General features: G+C 55.1%; 6 protein-coding genes across 6 annotated transcripts; 2 read left to right on the top strand and 4 right to left on the bottom strand.

Moving 5' to 3' along the window:
• Positions 1 to 277: 277 nt before the first annotated feature.
• Positions 278 to 2198, bottom strand: DICSQDRAFT_183506 (glycoside hydrolase; the record flags this gene model as incomplete). The annotated part of the gene is made up of 6 exons (XM_007370252.1): positions 278 to 819; positions 983 to 1671; positions 1731 to 1827; positions 1887 to 1969; positions 2028 to 2047; positions 2107 to 2198. The coding sequence occupies 6 exons, from the start codon at positions 2196 to 2198 to the stop codon at positions 373 to 375; spliced, it is 1428 nt and encodes a 475-aa protein (XP_007370314.1). The 3' UTR covers positions 278 to 372.
• Positions 2199 to 2618: 420 nt separating this feature from the next.
• Positions 2619 to 4369, top strand: DICSQDRAFT_157637 (glycoside hydrolase; the record flags this gene model as incomplete). Its single annotated transcript, XM_007370251.1, has 6 exons — positions 2619 to 2745; positions 2797 to 2816; positions 2872 to 2954; positions 3008 to 3346; positions 3413 to 3862; positions 3920 to 4369. Exons 1-6 carry the CDS (start codon positions 2651 to 2653, stop codon positions 4367 to 4369), a joined length of 1437 nt encoding a protein of 478 aa, XP_007370313.1. The 5' UTR covers positions 2619 to 2650.
• Positions 4320 to 5753, bottom strand: DICSQDRAFT_112374 (ribosomal protein S5 domain 2-like protein). Its single transcript, XM_007370250.1, has 4 exons — positions 5454 to 5753; positions 4945 to 5398; positions 4723 to 4890; positions 4320 to 4672 (listed from the first exon to the last, which is right to left on the bottom strand). Exons 1-4 carry the CDS (start codon positions 5738 to 5740, stop codon positions 4562 to 4564), a joined length of 1020 nt encoding a protein of 339 aa, XP_007370312.1. The 5' UTR covers positions 5741 to 5753; the 3' UTR covers positions 4320 to 4561.
• A 630-nt stretch (positions 5754 to 6383) lies between these two features.
• On the top strand, positions 6384 to 7595 carry DICSQDRAFT_129788 (uncharacterized protein; the record flags this gene model as incomplete). The annotated part of the gene is made up of 1 exon (XM_007370249.1): positions 6384 to 7595. The coding sequence occupies one exon, from the start codon at positions 6384 to 6386 to the stop codon at positions 7593 to 7595; it is 1212 nt and encodes a 403-aa protein (XP_007370311.1).
• A 407-nt stretch (positions 7596 to 8002) lies between these two features.
• DICSQDRAFT_183503 (cytochrome P450) lies at positions 8003 to 10457 on the bottom strand (the record flags this gene model as incomplete). The annotated part of the gene is made up of 14 exons (XM_007370248.1): positions 8003 to 8203; positions 8274 to 8302; positions 8363 to 8395; positions 8465 to 8695; positions 8760 to 8789; positions 8845 to 9048; positions 9100 to 9166; positions 9230 to 9480; positions 9552 to 9724; positions 9777 to 9874; positions 9926 to 9969; positions 10019 to 10110; positions 10170 to 10267; positions 10322 to 10457. 14 exons carry the CDS (start codon positions 10455 to 10457, stop codon positions 8037 to 8039), a joined length of 1653 nt encoding a protein of 550 aa, XP_007370310.1. The 3' UTR covers positions 8003 to 8036.
• A 144-nt stretch (positions 10458 to 10601) lies between these two features.
• DICSQDRAFT_70448 (uncharacterized protein) lies at positions 10602 to 14978 on the bottom strand (the record flags this gene model as incomplete). The annotated part of the gene is made up of 2 exons (XM_007370247.1): positions 10602 to 10740; positions 14611 to 14978. Coding segments are annotated over 2 exons (507 nt in total), but the record flags the coding sequence as incomplete, so codon positions are not given.
• Positions 14979 to 15288: the final 310 nt, after the last annotated feature.

Genomic DNA, 15288 nt, shown 5'->3' with positions numbered 1-15288 from the left:
ATATTCGACAAATCAACATCCCATCAATATCCACCGGCGACTGCCGTTGTTCTCTTCTGCACTATCCCGACATACACATCTACGGAATCCTGTGCGACTGAAGTAGTGATACGGCCCATAGATGCATATGCGTGAAAGAGTGTCCGACAATAGGAGTCATGGGAAAACGTTGGCGGCCGGCGGGTCCGCAGCGCAGTGGTGCCCCGCGCCGGTGTATCAGGCGTCCTCAGTCAACAGATCGACTGGCCGAACCAGTGCAGTGGCGAGCATCGTGTCATACATAGGCGTGTAACCCTCAAATTGGAAAAAGGCTCACTACGAGATACTACTACAAATCGGAATGACTACAACGTCCAACGCCAGACGTCACCTCTACTTGCCCGCGACGAGCGTCGCGTTGTCCGTGAGGATTTTGTTCAGCCCATCGCGGTGCAAGCAGTTAGAGAACGCGAAGCTCTTTGCGATCTCGTCGATCTCCTGCTCGCTCTTCCCCCGGAAGTGCTCCGCCCACTCCTTGACGAGGAATTCCGAGACGAGGATGTTGCGCGCGAGGCGCCCGATGCGATCCGACAGTTTCCACACAGGGGCGGGGTACAGGTTCTGGTGCTCGGGGAGGACCTCCTTCTTGATCAGGTCAATGAGCGGCTCGTAGATGTGGCGGACCTGCGAGTCGTCCGCACCCCAAGCGTCGATGGCCAGACGGTGCTTCTTCGCGAGGAAGTCCTTGAAGAGCGTCATGTACGGCGTCTCGCGCGAAACGTAGACCATGCCCTGGAAGCCGATGTCTTTGTACAGCCAGATCGACCAGCTGAGACGATCCTGCAATGTGAAAAGTGAGTAATATGCCACAAACGTATGCAGCACAGAAGCGCTAAGCAGAACAACAGCGAACTTAGCCCTGCGATCACGCAATTGCGTCCGGACGAAAATTCACGCCGCTATGGGTCGAAGGAACCAGAGGTGAATGTCATCAGCAACGCACCTTGTTGTAGATCTCAAGTTGATCCTTGAGCACTTTGTATCGCTCTTCGTTGATCGCATCCGTCCGCTCGCCCTCGTACTCCTTCCGGGCATAGACCGGTCCCCACTCGCCGTTCCACACGCAGAGCCCCCGCTCATCCAACCACTGCCGCTTCTTCTCGTAGCTCCGCCTCAGGCGACGCAGCTGCGTCTCGCTGCTCACGTACTGCTCGGGCGCCGACGGGAACCCGAACACCGAGTAGTCGTGGATCGAGTACGCCACGTTCTCCCACCCCTTGTACGCGTCCCCGAAGTGCGAAAAATCGGACGCGAACGTGTTTCCGTCGAGGAAGAGCGCGTGGTGCGGGTCGATGGAGCGGATCGCCTTGTACACCCGGTCGTAGAAGTCGACGACGCGCGTGTGGTACGGGTCCGTGGGCTCGTTGAGCGGGTTGTAGCCCGCGATCCAGGTGTTGCCCTCGTAGTGCTTCGCGAGCTCCTCCCAGAGCCAGACGACGCGATCCTGGAAGTCCTTGTGCTCCCAGAACTTGGCGATGTGGGTGCCAGCGTCTGAATGCCAGTCAGTGTTCTGACCGCCGGGTGCGGTGTGGAGATCGAGGATGGTGTAGATGCCGTGCTTTGAGCACAGGTCGATGACTCGGTCAAGATGCTTGAAACCCTCGGGTTTAAGAACGCGTGGGTTCATGTCGTCTTCGTCAAACGTAGTCAAACAAGGATCGTTCGGCGCAAGAAGGGGGCTGAGAGCTTACCCTCGAAGTGCCTGTAGTTGAAGGGCAGGCGGATGCAGTTGAGGCCCAAGCTCTTGAAGAACGCAGCATCCTCGTCTTGGAAGAAGTACTCAAGGAACTATTGGAACACATCTACGGTTCGATCTATCGCCTGTTTGTCAAAGCTGAGGAACGTACCTTGTCGAAGAACAACTCCGACTTCTCCTTGCCCACAACATCGGCGAGCGCTGCGCGAATCTGGAATTCGCATCCCGGGTACCCTGCATAGAATCTGAGATGTCGATGTCGAGATGTCATGCGACATGCGTAATCACCTACCACTGATGAAGTTTTCCATACTGCAGATCGCGGGCATGTCAGTACGCAGAGGCCAGCGGTGAGCGAACATGGCACGTACTTCATCCATCCACCCAAGCCCGCTCCACGCAGAATGACTTCTGCGCCGTTCTGGTCAACGATCTTGGTGCCTGACACCTTCAAGTACGCCATAGTGGATGTGTATGAACACAAGAGATACCGAGCCGTAAATGCCCAGCAGGGTATATATATGCGCCTTCAGCTGGACCACATACCACGCATCACAGCGCTTTAGGAACACGGGCCGCTGGAGTAGCAGGGACGTCCGACTATTCGCCGAGAAGGCATATCGTTGAGAGCAGCGGTCTCAGGGTAAGAAGAAGCACCGAGGATGATTTAAGGACTTACCCGATATGGTATCCCGATCATTTCATCACGGTCATGAGTCCGTGCCTTCGAGGGCCCGTCGCGCGGCAGGAACACAGCGGTCCGGCGGCACAGGAAGCTTCAGCTCTATTCCTACAAAGGCGGCCGTCGACTTCCTTCCGTATGGGGTTCACTCATATAAGTATATTGAGTGCGACGAAGACTCTCCTTCGCGTCACCCACTCACATCGCCGGGAAACGAACGGAACGATCGCGTCATGGCAGGGTTTCTGAAAGTCGACCAGACGAGGATCGTCGATGAGGAGGGGAAGGAGGTCATCTTGCGAGGGGCCGGACTGGGGGGCTGGATGACGTGAGTAATCGTGCCGTATGCCGAAGTGAGATACCTAAGACTTTGCGTTAGCATGGAGAACTTCATATCAGGTAACACTGGCAAAACAGTTCACCAATGCCCTCAGAAGGCTGAGCTGCAGGAAAGGATATCCTGGCTGCGAGTTCCAGATACGCGAAGCCCTAGCTGAGGCCATTGGGCAAGAGAAATCCGAGTACTTCTTTGACAAGGTTAGTAGCATGGCACTCAACTGCCACCAGGTTGGCTGACGCTTTTGATACAGTTCCTCGAGCATTTCTTTGCGGAGCCCGACGCGGCCTTCTTCAAGTCCCTCGGGCTCAACTGCATTCGCATCGCGATCAACTACCGGCACTTCGAAGATGACCTCAATCCCCGCGTGCTGAAGCAATCTGGGTTCAAGCATCTTGACCGCGTCGTGGCCGCATGCGCAAAGAATGGCGTCTACACCATCCTCGACATGCACACCGTACCCGGAGGGCAGAACGGTGGCTGGCATTCAGACGCCGGCACGCATATCGCCAACTTCTGGATCCACAAGGACTTCCAGGATAGACTCGTCTGGCTCTGGACTGAGATCGCGAAACACTACAAGGACGAAAGGGTGCGTCACCTCGCTAATCGCAAACGGCGTGGGAGCTGAATCGTTCATGGGGGCATCTGGCACTAGTGGATCGCGGGCTACAACCCCATGAACGAGCCAGCCGACCCGCAACACAGCGGGCTCGTCGCCTTCTACGACAGCGTCCACGCCGCGATCAGGTCCGTCGACCCAAACCACATCCTCTTTCTGGACGGGAACACCTACGCCACAGACTTCTCCGGGTTCCCTGATGACGCGGGGACGCGCTGGACGAACACCGCCTATGCGATCCATGACTACTCCGTGTACGGCTTCCCGGATAGCCCGGAGCCATACGCGCGCACAGACGAGCAGAACAGGCGCATGAAGAGGAGCTACGAAAAGAAGCGTGCCTGGATGGACGAAAAGGGGCTCTGCGTCTGGAACGGAGAGTGGGGCCCTGTGTATGCAAGGCAGGAGTACGAGGGCGACGCGACGGACGAAATCAACGAACGGCGCTACAACGTCTTGAACGATCAGCTCCAGCTCTATGCAAAGGCGAGTACGCTGCTTCACAAAACAAACGAACAACGTACCTGACATTCTGCGCCCCAGGATCGACTCAGCTGGTCGATCTGGCTCTATAAGGACATCGGATTCCAAGGCATGGTGTACGTCTCTCCCGAGACGGCGTACAGGCAGCACTTCCGCAGCTTCTTAGAGAAGAAGTATCGCCTGGCTGCCGACTCGTGGGGTGCCGACGACAAACACGTGCGGGACATCTACAGGCCCATCGTGCGGCTGATCGAAGACAACGTGCCGAACGAAGAGCATCGCAAGTTGTACCCATACCCGGTGTGGACAGTGCAGGGGCGCGTGGCACGGCTGGCACGGTGCATGCTCATCAGCGAATTCCTAGTGAGGGAGTGGGCGGACGTGTTCAAAGGCATGTCCATCGAGCAGTTAAACCTTCTTGCGGAGAGTTTCAAGTTTGAAAATTGCATGAAGAGGGAAGGGCTCAACGAGGTGTTGCGGGAGCATGCCAAGCAGGCACAGTCGACCTGAGAGAAGCGCGGAACTTTGTACATTATACATGTATGCTATACTTTTGATGTCGTCCACGCCGAGAGGAGTTCATAGTGCGCCATCTTTCGCTGTGATACTTGCTGATACGACTCGTTGTTGGCTCCCGAACGGCGACGCGACCTTCCTTCGCTCCTGCTCGGTAGGGAAAGGAGAGTGACCGGTTCGCGGAGTCTATCGGAGCGCAGAGAAACGGTCTCTAGCCTTCACATTTCTCCTGAGGTCTTCTTCGCGAAGTTTTGACTCGAGTGCTGAGAACAACTCTCGCGCATACTTCTCACCATCCTAAGCACAAGGTCAGAACGTTCGGTCATAGCAACACGAAAGACACGAACTGTGATGCAAGACTTCAAATATGCGAGGTCCAACTCCCCGGGGCCTAACAGACGTATAGCTTGCAATATCGGCGGAGCGGAAGGAGGAAAAGAGAACATCAGATGCAAACGAAGAGGTAGCGATGCTTCCTCCGTCAGTGTGGCATCGAGCAGGTGAATGGGAGGCAGCTATACGAAGCTCTAAGCTCATATACCCAAGATCAAGGCGTTTACAGTACTAACCAGATTCAGGGTGACGCATATAGGCCATCTCTCCCGGCCATGTAAGACCTCTCCTTCGTCCCAGTAATCAGGGAGCTCAAAATCGGCGGCATCCCTCGCCATGTCTCGTGTATCGAACCCACTCGTGCCCTGGTCGACGTCCATTGAGTCTTGTGTCTCTTTTTCAGTCGCTCTTGAGCTTTCTGGAGCTCGGTATTCCACAGGACGCGTCCTTGGAACCTTCGTATCCCATAGCGCCGCGCGTGCAGCCATAAACAGCGCGTCCACAACGTTCCCGGAGTCAGCAAGAACGACCGCGTCAATGTTGAGCAGCCACGCTTTCCGTCCAGGTATTATCGTGAGATTTGACGGGTGCAACGAACGATGTGCGATCGTTTGTTGAAGGATGACCGTAAGATCATGTTGCAATTCATCCAGCGCGTTGGATGAAAGATGAGAATACGCGGAGGGAGAGCTGTCTTTCGACCACCTAAGCCACATCCACTATGTTCTTCCAGTCTGATACGCACCATGTCACAGAACAAGCGACCCGGCCTCCGTCCACTCCATCCCCAGACTCAACGTCCTCGACTTCGAGCTTCACGGCAGCTAGAACGTCCGTTCCCCCACCTCCTTCACGTGCAACCTTCCCAATGTTCAGCCTCGCGCTCCCGTTTGCAAGGGGAGCGACGCCCGTCTCGAGAAGGACTGTACGAAAGTCGAGCAAGGAACGACCATCGGCGCGTAATGGCGAAGCTGTCTGAAGAGATGTTTTGATATAATCGCGTTCCGACTTGGAGACGAGGGCAGCTGCCATGTCAAGAGACAATATATGCAGAGAGTCAGCTCGCGAAAGGGATGTGAGAATAACAGCAAATACGGAGACAGAAAGTGCCAGTAGCCGAAGGAATCTCGCTTCGGTCCGGCGCTAGAGTTTCCTTTTTGTGTATCGAACGTCTCATCAAAACTCGGCCAGCCGTTGTATTCCGAGTCACCATGAAGCGTTCACACTTCTGAGAGGCACTCTCATATTGTCCAATATGTGGCACTGGGCCTTCGGACTTGCGTTTATGCACCACGTTTCCCAACAGTCGACCCTCCCGCGGTGAGAATAGTACTACTTATCTATTTCGATGTTGCTTGGGCTTAGCACTATAACGAGTATCGCTTGACGAGCCTGACTCCTTCACAAGAGATTTTAAGCTCCTCCGCAGCAAGTATATCTTAATCCTATCTGACATTTGATTCTAGATACGACTACGTCCACCACGGCTGGCCAAATGAGAGGATCATCGCGGCTGCCAGGCTGTCGGTCAGCCTCCTACCCGAGAAGGTTTCCAAGGCCTTCAGGCTGCAGTAGCTCTATACGATTGATCTCACTCACTCCCGCGACATTCTTGCTCAAGATCCTACGCAACCCGTAGCTTCTTCGCATAAATCACCCCACGGATATCTCCAACATGACTCCCGTTGATATTCTTGGGCTCATTTTCGTGCTGCTCGCGTCACTTCTCGCCTCTATCTCATATGGGATATTCTTGACTCGTCGTCGTATCCCTCTCAACTGTACCACTCAGATCGAGGCTCAAGTAGAGGTCGAGAAGGTTCAAGCGTCGCTCGTGACTCCGGCTCCGGCTCCGTCTTCCTGCCTGGCGCTCCCCCTCCCTGCAACCACTGCTACTCGTAGCCCGTCCTCAGGCTTCTTGTTCGACAGTATACTTGGAAAGCTTGCCAGGAAGCCTGCCAACGATGTCGTCAATGTCTCTACCCTCCCTACGCCAGTCGTCGACATGTTCGTCACTCTTCCCCCACGTCGTCGCGACCATGAGCCCCCTGTCAGGACCAAGGAGAGATGGTTCGCCCTTGAATCCGATGCCTCTCTTGAAACATTTGTACAGGATCCACTTGCGGACAAGAGGACTCCCGTTCCTGCCATGCCTCCCAACACCCCATGCGACTCGAACTACCTGTCGGCAGCTTCCACCCCGTCTCTCAGCAGCAGGGTATCCAGTCCCACGAGTCCAGCATCTACCTGGGAGCCATGCACACCTCCTCCGCCGTCTACCCCCCGCACTGCTTTTCCCGTGATACAAGTTGCCTCCGATGTTCTGGATCCTCTAGAGGAGTCAATGATCGTTTCGGAGGCAGAAAACGACGGCACGAGCGATAGCTCAGCTTTCTCCCTCGATATCAAGGATGGTGCGCACCATGTCACCCAGAAGGCGGACGATAATTGTGCTGTTGATCAGCGCTTCACGTCCGAGAAAGGTCGCTCCTCGGGGCCCTGCAAGCCGGTTACCGTCGGTGCTGTCTCTGTCATCCCGTCCAGCCCCTCGGCCTACGACCCCTTCGCCTCGCCTTATGGCACCACACTCGACATGGGCCTCAAAGGCGCCAAGCGCTACGATGGTCTTATTCGTGCCATCTCTGCTTCCTTCTCTGCCTCGAGCCTAGGACTTCCGGACAGCCGACGCAGCTCGTTCACGAAGACCGGTTCCATACACGCGGACGAATCGGACTCTGACACCAGCAACTCTGGGGACAATGACACTGGCGATAGTGACGCCTCCAACGATGCCTCCTGCGACGAGCTCCCCGGATGCGAGTCAAGAACTCTCGGCTTCCACCCGGGCCGCTCGCAGAGCGAGCTTTCCTCCTTCTGCGCGATCTGACTGCGGTCCTGTTCCACGCATCTATCAAGAATCCAGGGAGACTTACTGGCACATTTCCTATCGCAGCTAACCATCTTCCGACGACTGGGCCCTGACTATTCATCACGATATATGGCAATATTTCAAGATCTAGAGCTGACCCCATTCCCCGGCGATATTCCTATTTCACGCAATCTGTCCGTACCGGAGTATTTAAAAACGCTCGCATGTCCACGGGACGGCAGCGTTTGTACGGCATCTATTTTGATAGCTCCATTTAATGTACCTTGGTGATACTGTCTCCCACTTTGTCGATTGGGGACCTATATTTATTTGAACTGATTTATGCCATAGCGGCACTGCGGTGCATGGCCCCGGAAGCAGATGGAGACGGGTCACAGTCCCTTACACAATGTCTCGATACTCCAAACAGCGTAGCCTGGCGCTTGATTGCATGTGAAGTCACAATCTCTTCTCCAAGAGCTCAAGTTTTAGGGGAAGCTCAGAGGTAGAGCTTGTCCTGCCCACACTCGGCCACTGTACCCCCGCGAAGTTCCAACAGATGGGCGCGCCCAGGTTATCGGGAATGGACAGCTTGAAGTTGGAAAGAAGCATCATCAGAACGACCTCTGTGGAAACGTCCGAGATGGATCAGTGCGCAACTAAAGAGACGTCAGCACAATAAAGGCTTTGACGCACTCATTTCCATCTCTGAGAACTTGAACCCGCTGTATGACACATTACGTATGAGCAACGGCATCCGCTCCTGAATAGACAGTGACACTTACATGCACGCCCGACTCCCTCCCAGGAACGTCAGCCTGTAAATACAAGCTAGTCAGCGTCGGCCCGTTGAACGTACAGCTCAAGAGCCCGCTTGGCATACTCACAGATGTGAATATACCCCTGGAATGTGCGCGTCGACGACGGCGTCCGGCAGCTTTGCCCAACGCTCCGGCTTCCACTCATCCACATCGGGTCCCCACAACGCGCGATTGCGGTTCGACGCGAGGATGCTGATCACGACGGATGTACCTCTGGGCACAAGAACCTCGTGCATGAGCGTGCCGTCGCGTCCTTCAATCGGCGTCGAGAGAGGAAGGACGGCGGCCTCAACGGCGCTATTCGAGAGTGAGACATGTGAGTTGCACTCTCTCGAAGAAAGCAGGCGGGAGGATTTCGTACGTGCGAGTGAGGAATACAAGCGGCGGATACCTGGACGTGATCGATGAGCACCTCGGACTCCGCAGCAGAAGAAAGCTAAGTGTACATGCGGAGCGTCTCGCGGCAGACCGCATCGAGCAGCGAAAGTTCCGACAGCTGCTCGTACGACAGCTCTTCGCCGTCATTCTCTCTGCGAGCTTCGATGATCTCCTGTCTCAGGCGCTCTTGCACCTCTTGATGCTCCGAGAGCATGTGCAGGATATGCGCAAGCACGCCCGACGTCGTATCCATAGCTGCGAACACGATGGTCCTATAGAGTCCCCGCTCAGCACCATCTGCGGAGCAAAATAGAGCAACGTACGTGATCTGCGCTATGAGCTGGTCGTCCGGGAGCTTATCCTCCTCAGACGCCATCGTATTCGCCTGCACTGTTCAGGTCCATCAGTCTCAGCTTCAGCCTCTCGCATCGATACATGACTACAGCCACGTACAGAGTTTGCTCATCACGTCGTTGCCCGCGCCGATTTGCTGCACGGTCGCCTCTTCGCCCTTTCGGAGCGCGCTCATCTTCGTGTTGTAGATAGTGTGCGACATCTCGTCCATCGTGTCGATGATCCCGCGGACCTTCTGGAGCGGCGCCCACGGGATGCGCCCGACGGCCCACCGGCGGAGGCGAGGGGAAGTGTACTTGCAGAGGAAGGGGAGGATGACACGGAAAGGCATGAGGGGCATGACGGAGGGCCTGTGAGAGCGCATTGATATGAGCACCTGCGGGACTTCGCGGGTTGATGGAGAGCTGGACTGATGGCTCACATGAGGTTCTTCATCGCTTCGCCCCATGGGTTCGCGGAGTCAGTTGTGAGGGGGTCGAACGAGTATCCGAGGCCGCCTTCCCCGATGAGCTCCAGCGCGATGCGCGTCATCCAGCTCATCATATCCACTGCTTGAGGCCCATTCACGACGCGGTCATTCAACGCTTGCCTGAGCTGAGGTGACCCCTTAAAAATGGTGCCAAACAGGCGACAAACCAGCACGCACCCGATCTGTTACCTGATAGAAGATGGGGAGCATCTGTCGCATGTGTTTGATGGAGAAGACAGGATTCAGCATCTTGCGTTGCTTCCTGTGCGTATCACCTGTGCGATCCTTACCAAACGATCGTTCGAACGTTTCAAAGTGACGCGTACCTAGCACTGAAAGCAGTCCGGGTCCAAAGAGTTGAAGGTCCATCCTGGGTGGGGTTCAGCGAAAGCTCGAAGAAGGCGATGGCTGAGGCTCACTGAATAAGCTGCTCTGTCTCTTCGTAGATATGTTGGTCCTTAAGGAGTACATGATGCAGCGCGAGCGGATCGAAGACAAACAATAATTTGCGCTGAAAGTACGGCGCGATTTGACCAGTTGCGTGCCAGTTATTGGGAACGAACAACATACCCCGAATAGGCCATCCGCAGTGACAATCTGGCCGTATTTATTGTACAGCTCATGCTGGAACTGCCAGCTTTGCCGATCAAACAGTTGCTTGAAGTGCCCTGAAGAGAACGTAAGCATGGCCTTGTGCGGCGTCCGGGTCGACTGGTACGCACCCCACAGCCAGCTTCCGGTCGAGGGCGGGCCACGGATATTGGCCAAGGGTGACGGAATAAAGACACTCTTCACGAGGGACGCGACGATCCAAAGCAAGAGCACGTATAGCGCATATCGCACAGTCTCCGCGAACATGTCCGGCTGGGGGAGCGGGTGGCATAGCAGAGGCACCGGCGTACGTGAAGGGACTATAAGGGCCTTTGGAGCTGAGTCAAGCTTCTTTACGCACCGGGGATGGACTCGCCGCGTTGTCGTGTAGGGTGTCAGAACGTGTATGAACGGGCTTCCTTTCGCGACCCTGGTGCTGCTTGTGCTGCATGCCGTTGACGCATTGCTGAGCAGAGCAACTTCAATATATGAAATATATGATGAGCAGGATCCATCGCGAGCACCGTTCGATTTGCATGCAGCGTCCGCGCTGTCCGGATCCAGCTGGTGTTGCCATTCAGGAAATATCGAACCGAATTGCTGAGGAGCAGTTGCCTGGCCAGAGACCCGGAGAGTGGCCCCGAGAAGTACCCATCACTACTCGGTAGCTTGCACGTTGTGTTTCGTTGTTTGCCCATCCAACTGCCCGTCACGGAAAGTGGCTGCTCGGGACCATCGACAAGCGTAACCTAACCACCCATTTGAGATCGGCCTTGACGAACTATGCCCACATCTCTCCGTGGATCCCACGCTCGGATGCCGGAAGGCATCAGGGATACACCCCGTCGTCCCGCAAGTGAGCAAATGCTGAGGTCGTGCAATTGAACGACCCTGCGAAGTGGAGACATGAACCGACGCAGAGCAAAGCACTGCAAATCTTGGCCGACATCGAGCGAGTCCAAAAGTTACAGAAGACACGACAACGACCTCGCGTATGCCGTGAATTGCGACCTCCGCTGGCCGCGAATCGAAAGGGGTGGGCTGCCTGGTTCATGGTCACAGAAGCGCCGCCGCGGTGACCTCTGGCACAGGGGCCTGAGATATTCCGGCTGAGTCTATTACATGGCTGGGAATGGTCACGCTCAGAGAATGTCAGCTCAAATTTGGTGTGGGTCAATAAGGTCGTAGCGCTATGCCACTGAGATGCCCCGACGACTTCATAAGCTGTCGCCAACAGCCTACGAACCCGACGAAGACAACACGGAGCCATCATGACACCGTACAAAACAGCCACAAGGTCGAGTCTAGGTACTTTGCCGTAGCCAACAGCGTGCAAGCCTGAACAAGAATCGAGACAGGAAAGGGAAAGCCCGATCTGAGCACCTTGCGCCGTTGATGCTTAGACCAAAATTATGCCGGGAGGCTGCAAACGCTTGGCCTTTGCTGCGAGGTTCACCACCTCGCTTTGCATCTCGCGCATCCTTGCGAACATCGTTTGTTGTTCGTCCACATATGCGAAGTACTCCGATTTGAGGGCTGTATGATCGTGGAGGCAGAACGCTAGGTCCGAGAGCTTGCGACGAGAATGAGCAACATGCTGCCAGGAACGCAGTGAAACAGTCAACGTACCCGTCCATGGAACCCATCCGCGCTCTTCCCGTAGTCAACCTCCATCTTCTCGTCGGTCTTCTCCGCGTGCGCTAAAAGGGTTCGAATCTTGTTCCCGTCTTCGTCGTCGACCGCGGCCTCGAGAGAGAGCATGAGCTCGACTTCCTGCTCGTCCGCCAGGTCCTTCTCGGCTTGACCCATGCTCCTCGTGGCTCTTCGTTCGCAAGTCGTGTCCCTCTTTGCCTTCACCTTGTCCGTCGTCCGCGTCGTCCTTACCTTCTGCGCCTCGGAGTGGTCACCGAGGGTAGCCGTCCGGCCAACGAGAGGTGTCTCGGCACTCTGACTCCCACTCTCGAACGCGCTGCGGCTCCCCTCGCCGAGGAAGGCCGGCTCAATAGGAGAAGCACAGGCGTCCCCGTGCTCCTGTACCACAGTAGTCCACCCCTCGTCCGCGACCATCGCATCGCACATCAGAGCCAACTGTTGCGGACACATGCTCTTAGTAGACAAAGGTAAGAACGCATTCAATCACTCCCAACGACAATACGCTCAATGTTGTTTGAGTCTTTAAGCAATGCCCGCAACTACTGTCGGTGGTGAGCCGATGACTTGAAGTAGCCAGAACAGCCGCGGGAGACACCTTGATCAGAAGGACTGTTGAGTTTCTGTCTGTCGAGATTAGAAGCTTCGTTCAGCAATGCGCATACAAGCAGACGTGCGTGGTCAGCACAAAGGAAGAAAAGCAGAGAAGGACTCCTTGTACGTCGTGTACACCCCCAACCATCGCGCGCATGAATTCCAGGTGGAGAGCCGCGCCGATGGATGTCGGTGGGGAGACAGCTGGAATCCATGTGGTAAGGGACTGAAATCCATCCGCTGAGGAATCATGCGGAATCCAACGCCAGCGCGACCGGAATCCATCAGATTGGCCGGTGGAGGACCAAGCGCTGGTGGAATCCTCCTGCGCGGTCGCTGGCTGGCGCTCGGCTCTGGACCGCTCAAGTTGGCGTAGAATCGTGGCCCTGTATGTTGTTGTGCACGATATTGCCTCCCGTCAGATTGACTCTTCCTCTATCACGCCAGAGGGCTTCTTACCTATGTCGTGAACCATATTGCTCTATCATCTGCTGTTCACTTATTGTTCATTCTGTCTAATTCGCTGAAGTACTGAGACTCGGAGTATTATTGCAGGTCAGGTCTGCTACCCATGCTACTGCTATATACGGAGCATCTGCATGAAAAGCGATACTTTTGAACTATATCCGCTGTGATAGGAGGCCCAAGGAGCTTGTAGAGGTAGGGCTTCCTTACAGCTGAGTACTGGTCTGCAGAGGTCGGTAGATGATTCAGTGTGCGAAGTTCTAAGTCCCCTTGAAAGCAAACCCTTGTAGTTGTGTGCATTTGTCAGTATTCCAGGGTGCATTGGCGTAGTGGTAGTGAATGACTTATGGAAGGCGATATCGCGCCTGTTTCAGCCTTATCGGGGTTTTATCCTCCACAAGCCGGCACCCGGGGATCCATCGAAGCGATGGGTGGCATCCACATTTCTCCCCAACCGGTGGAATCCATGTGGTGTTCCACGACTTTGCACCCGCGCGCGTTCCACCTGGAATCCATGCGCGCGATGTTTGTAGAACCGTAGCAGTCGGGCCGTATCACCTGTTTAGATTGCCCTTTCGCAGGCAATCAACCGGCCCAAAATGCCCAGCAGTTGGGCGGTGCGTCGCGGCGGCGGAGATGCAACTTGACCTCATTTCAATCCAATAGAAGGGTATGGACGTCTATTATCTCTGCCTTTCTACTCTTGCGGCAATGGGATTCATGTTCCGTGCCAAATCTGAAGCCTATGACTACATCTCTTTGGGTATCCTGAATCATCACTACCTTTCAAGTCACTGTCATCACCGAGGTCTTTGGGCTACTCTGCCAACGACTTCGATGCAGGTGCAGTACTCCATACTATCACATAGAATAGGCGGGTGGGGCGGTAGATGGTGTCGAATCGCTCATCACATCCTCTGTGTCGTACTGTGGCAATGTTGTCCCCCTATCGCTTTCCCGTTCCGACCGCGGTGGCTCCATGCGATCACGTTGGGCCTCGTTGCGTCGGCGATCTTCAGCTTCTGCACGTAGCTCTGCGTACTTGGGGGGAAGGTTGACAGGATCCGTGTGAAGCGGGCCCTCGCCTCTGCTGATATCGAGGCCACGGCCACTTGAGGATAGTTCGACCTAGCATTCCGAGGAACACTTCAATACTAGTCTTCCCGACCCACCCAATATGTCCTACCATAACAGAGGGCCTCCTATCCTCGCCATACTGCGACGCTTCGATGATAAAATCGATATCTTGTGCAGGCATAGCCGGTGCTGAAGAACCAGGACGGTTCGCTACATAGGTATGACGTCCGGTCGGGACCGCTTGGTCTAATGGTGAGATTGGACGCCTCTGTCCGGTGGAGTCCTCATCGCGGTGATATACTTCTGAGTCTGCTATGAAGGTTCAGTGGGTCATGCAACACTGAATGTTTTGGGCATGACGCACTTGATGTCTTTGAACTCCTTCCCCACACAGAGGCCTTCCGCGATCTACGAAACCAGAAGATAAGGACAGCGACCAGCACTACGAAAAGCGATAGCGCCGGCGCCGATCCCCCCAAGGGCTGCCGCCGGTAAGCTATTGCCCTTTGATCCTCTGTGCGAGATGACGGTGATGGTTGGGCCCGCCACAAGAACTGTGCTGACATCAGATTGTGAGCGACTCTGCACCCCGCTGTGTGATGTGCCAGGAAGGGTAGCTTCAGAGTTCCAAAACTGGGTGGAACTGCGCGACGTAGTCGTCGACGGAGCATTTGGAGTAGTAACGCCGGCCGATGATAGGCAAGAGTCGTCTGAGCCTGATTGAACTGTGAACGATTCATTCTGGACTTCCCCAGTCGAATCTTTGAGCGCAAGGTTCACGTTTGTTCCTGCGGGGACGTTTGTTGACCAGATGAAGGAGTCGCGGGTGAGCCCGGAATACTGTTGCCATGTTGAGGGAAGCGAATCCCCGGGAGCTATTGTAAGAACATATGGTGCTATTCCTCCACTCCATGTGAATTCCGACGGCACACATTGCGTAGGTGGATTCGGTGCGTCCATTCGAAATTGTGCACCAACGATGGGGAGGCCGACGAAGAGCATCACTAAACGAACGCAGAAGTTGACCTCCTTGCTCAGATGGCGGCGAAGTCTTCGATTACTTGGTATCTTGTATTCGATTCTGACAAATACTTTTGTGACTATATGAGTGTTCGAACAATATGGATACGTCGCAACCCTACCATGCCTTGCACGGGGGAAAGGGGAATGTACCGTCTGAGGAAGTATGGCCTTCATCAATGTGACTCGTGAGCTACGGAGGACTGATAACCCCATGCTGAGCTTCAGCAATCTATAGGTCACTGGGATCTGGATAAGCAAGGCCGACTCACCAAAGCGAAGTTACGGTGCT

The sequence above is a fragment of the Dichomitus squalens genome, assembly GCF_000275845.1.
Source record: "Dichomitus squalens LYAD-421 SS1 unplaced genomic scaffold DICSQscaffold_64, whole genome shotgun sequence".
In the NCBI taxonomy this organism is placed as follows: Eukaryota; Fungi; Basidiomycota; class Agaricomycetes; order Polyporales; family Polyporaceae; genus Dichomitus; species Dichomitus squalens.
The sequence above is the reverse complement of the archived record's forward strand: the minus strand, read 5'-3'. Positions and strand labels throughout refer to the sequence as shown.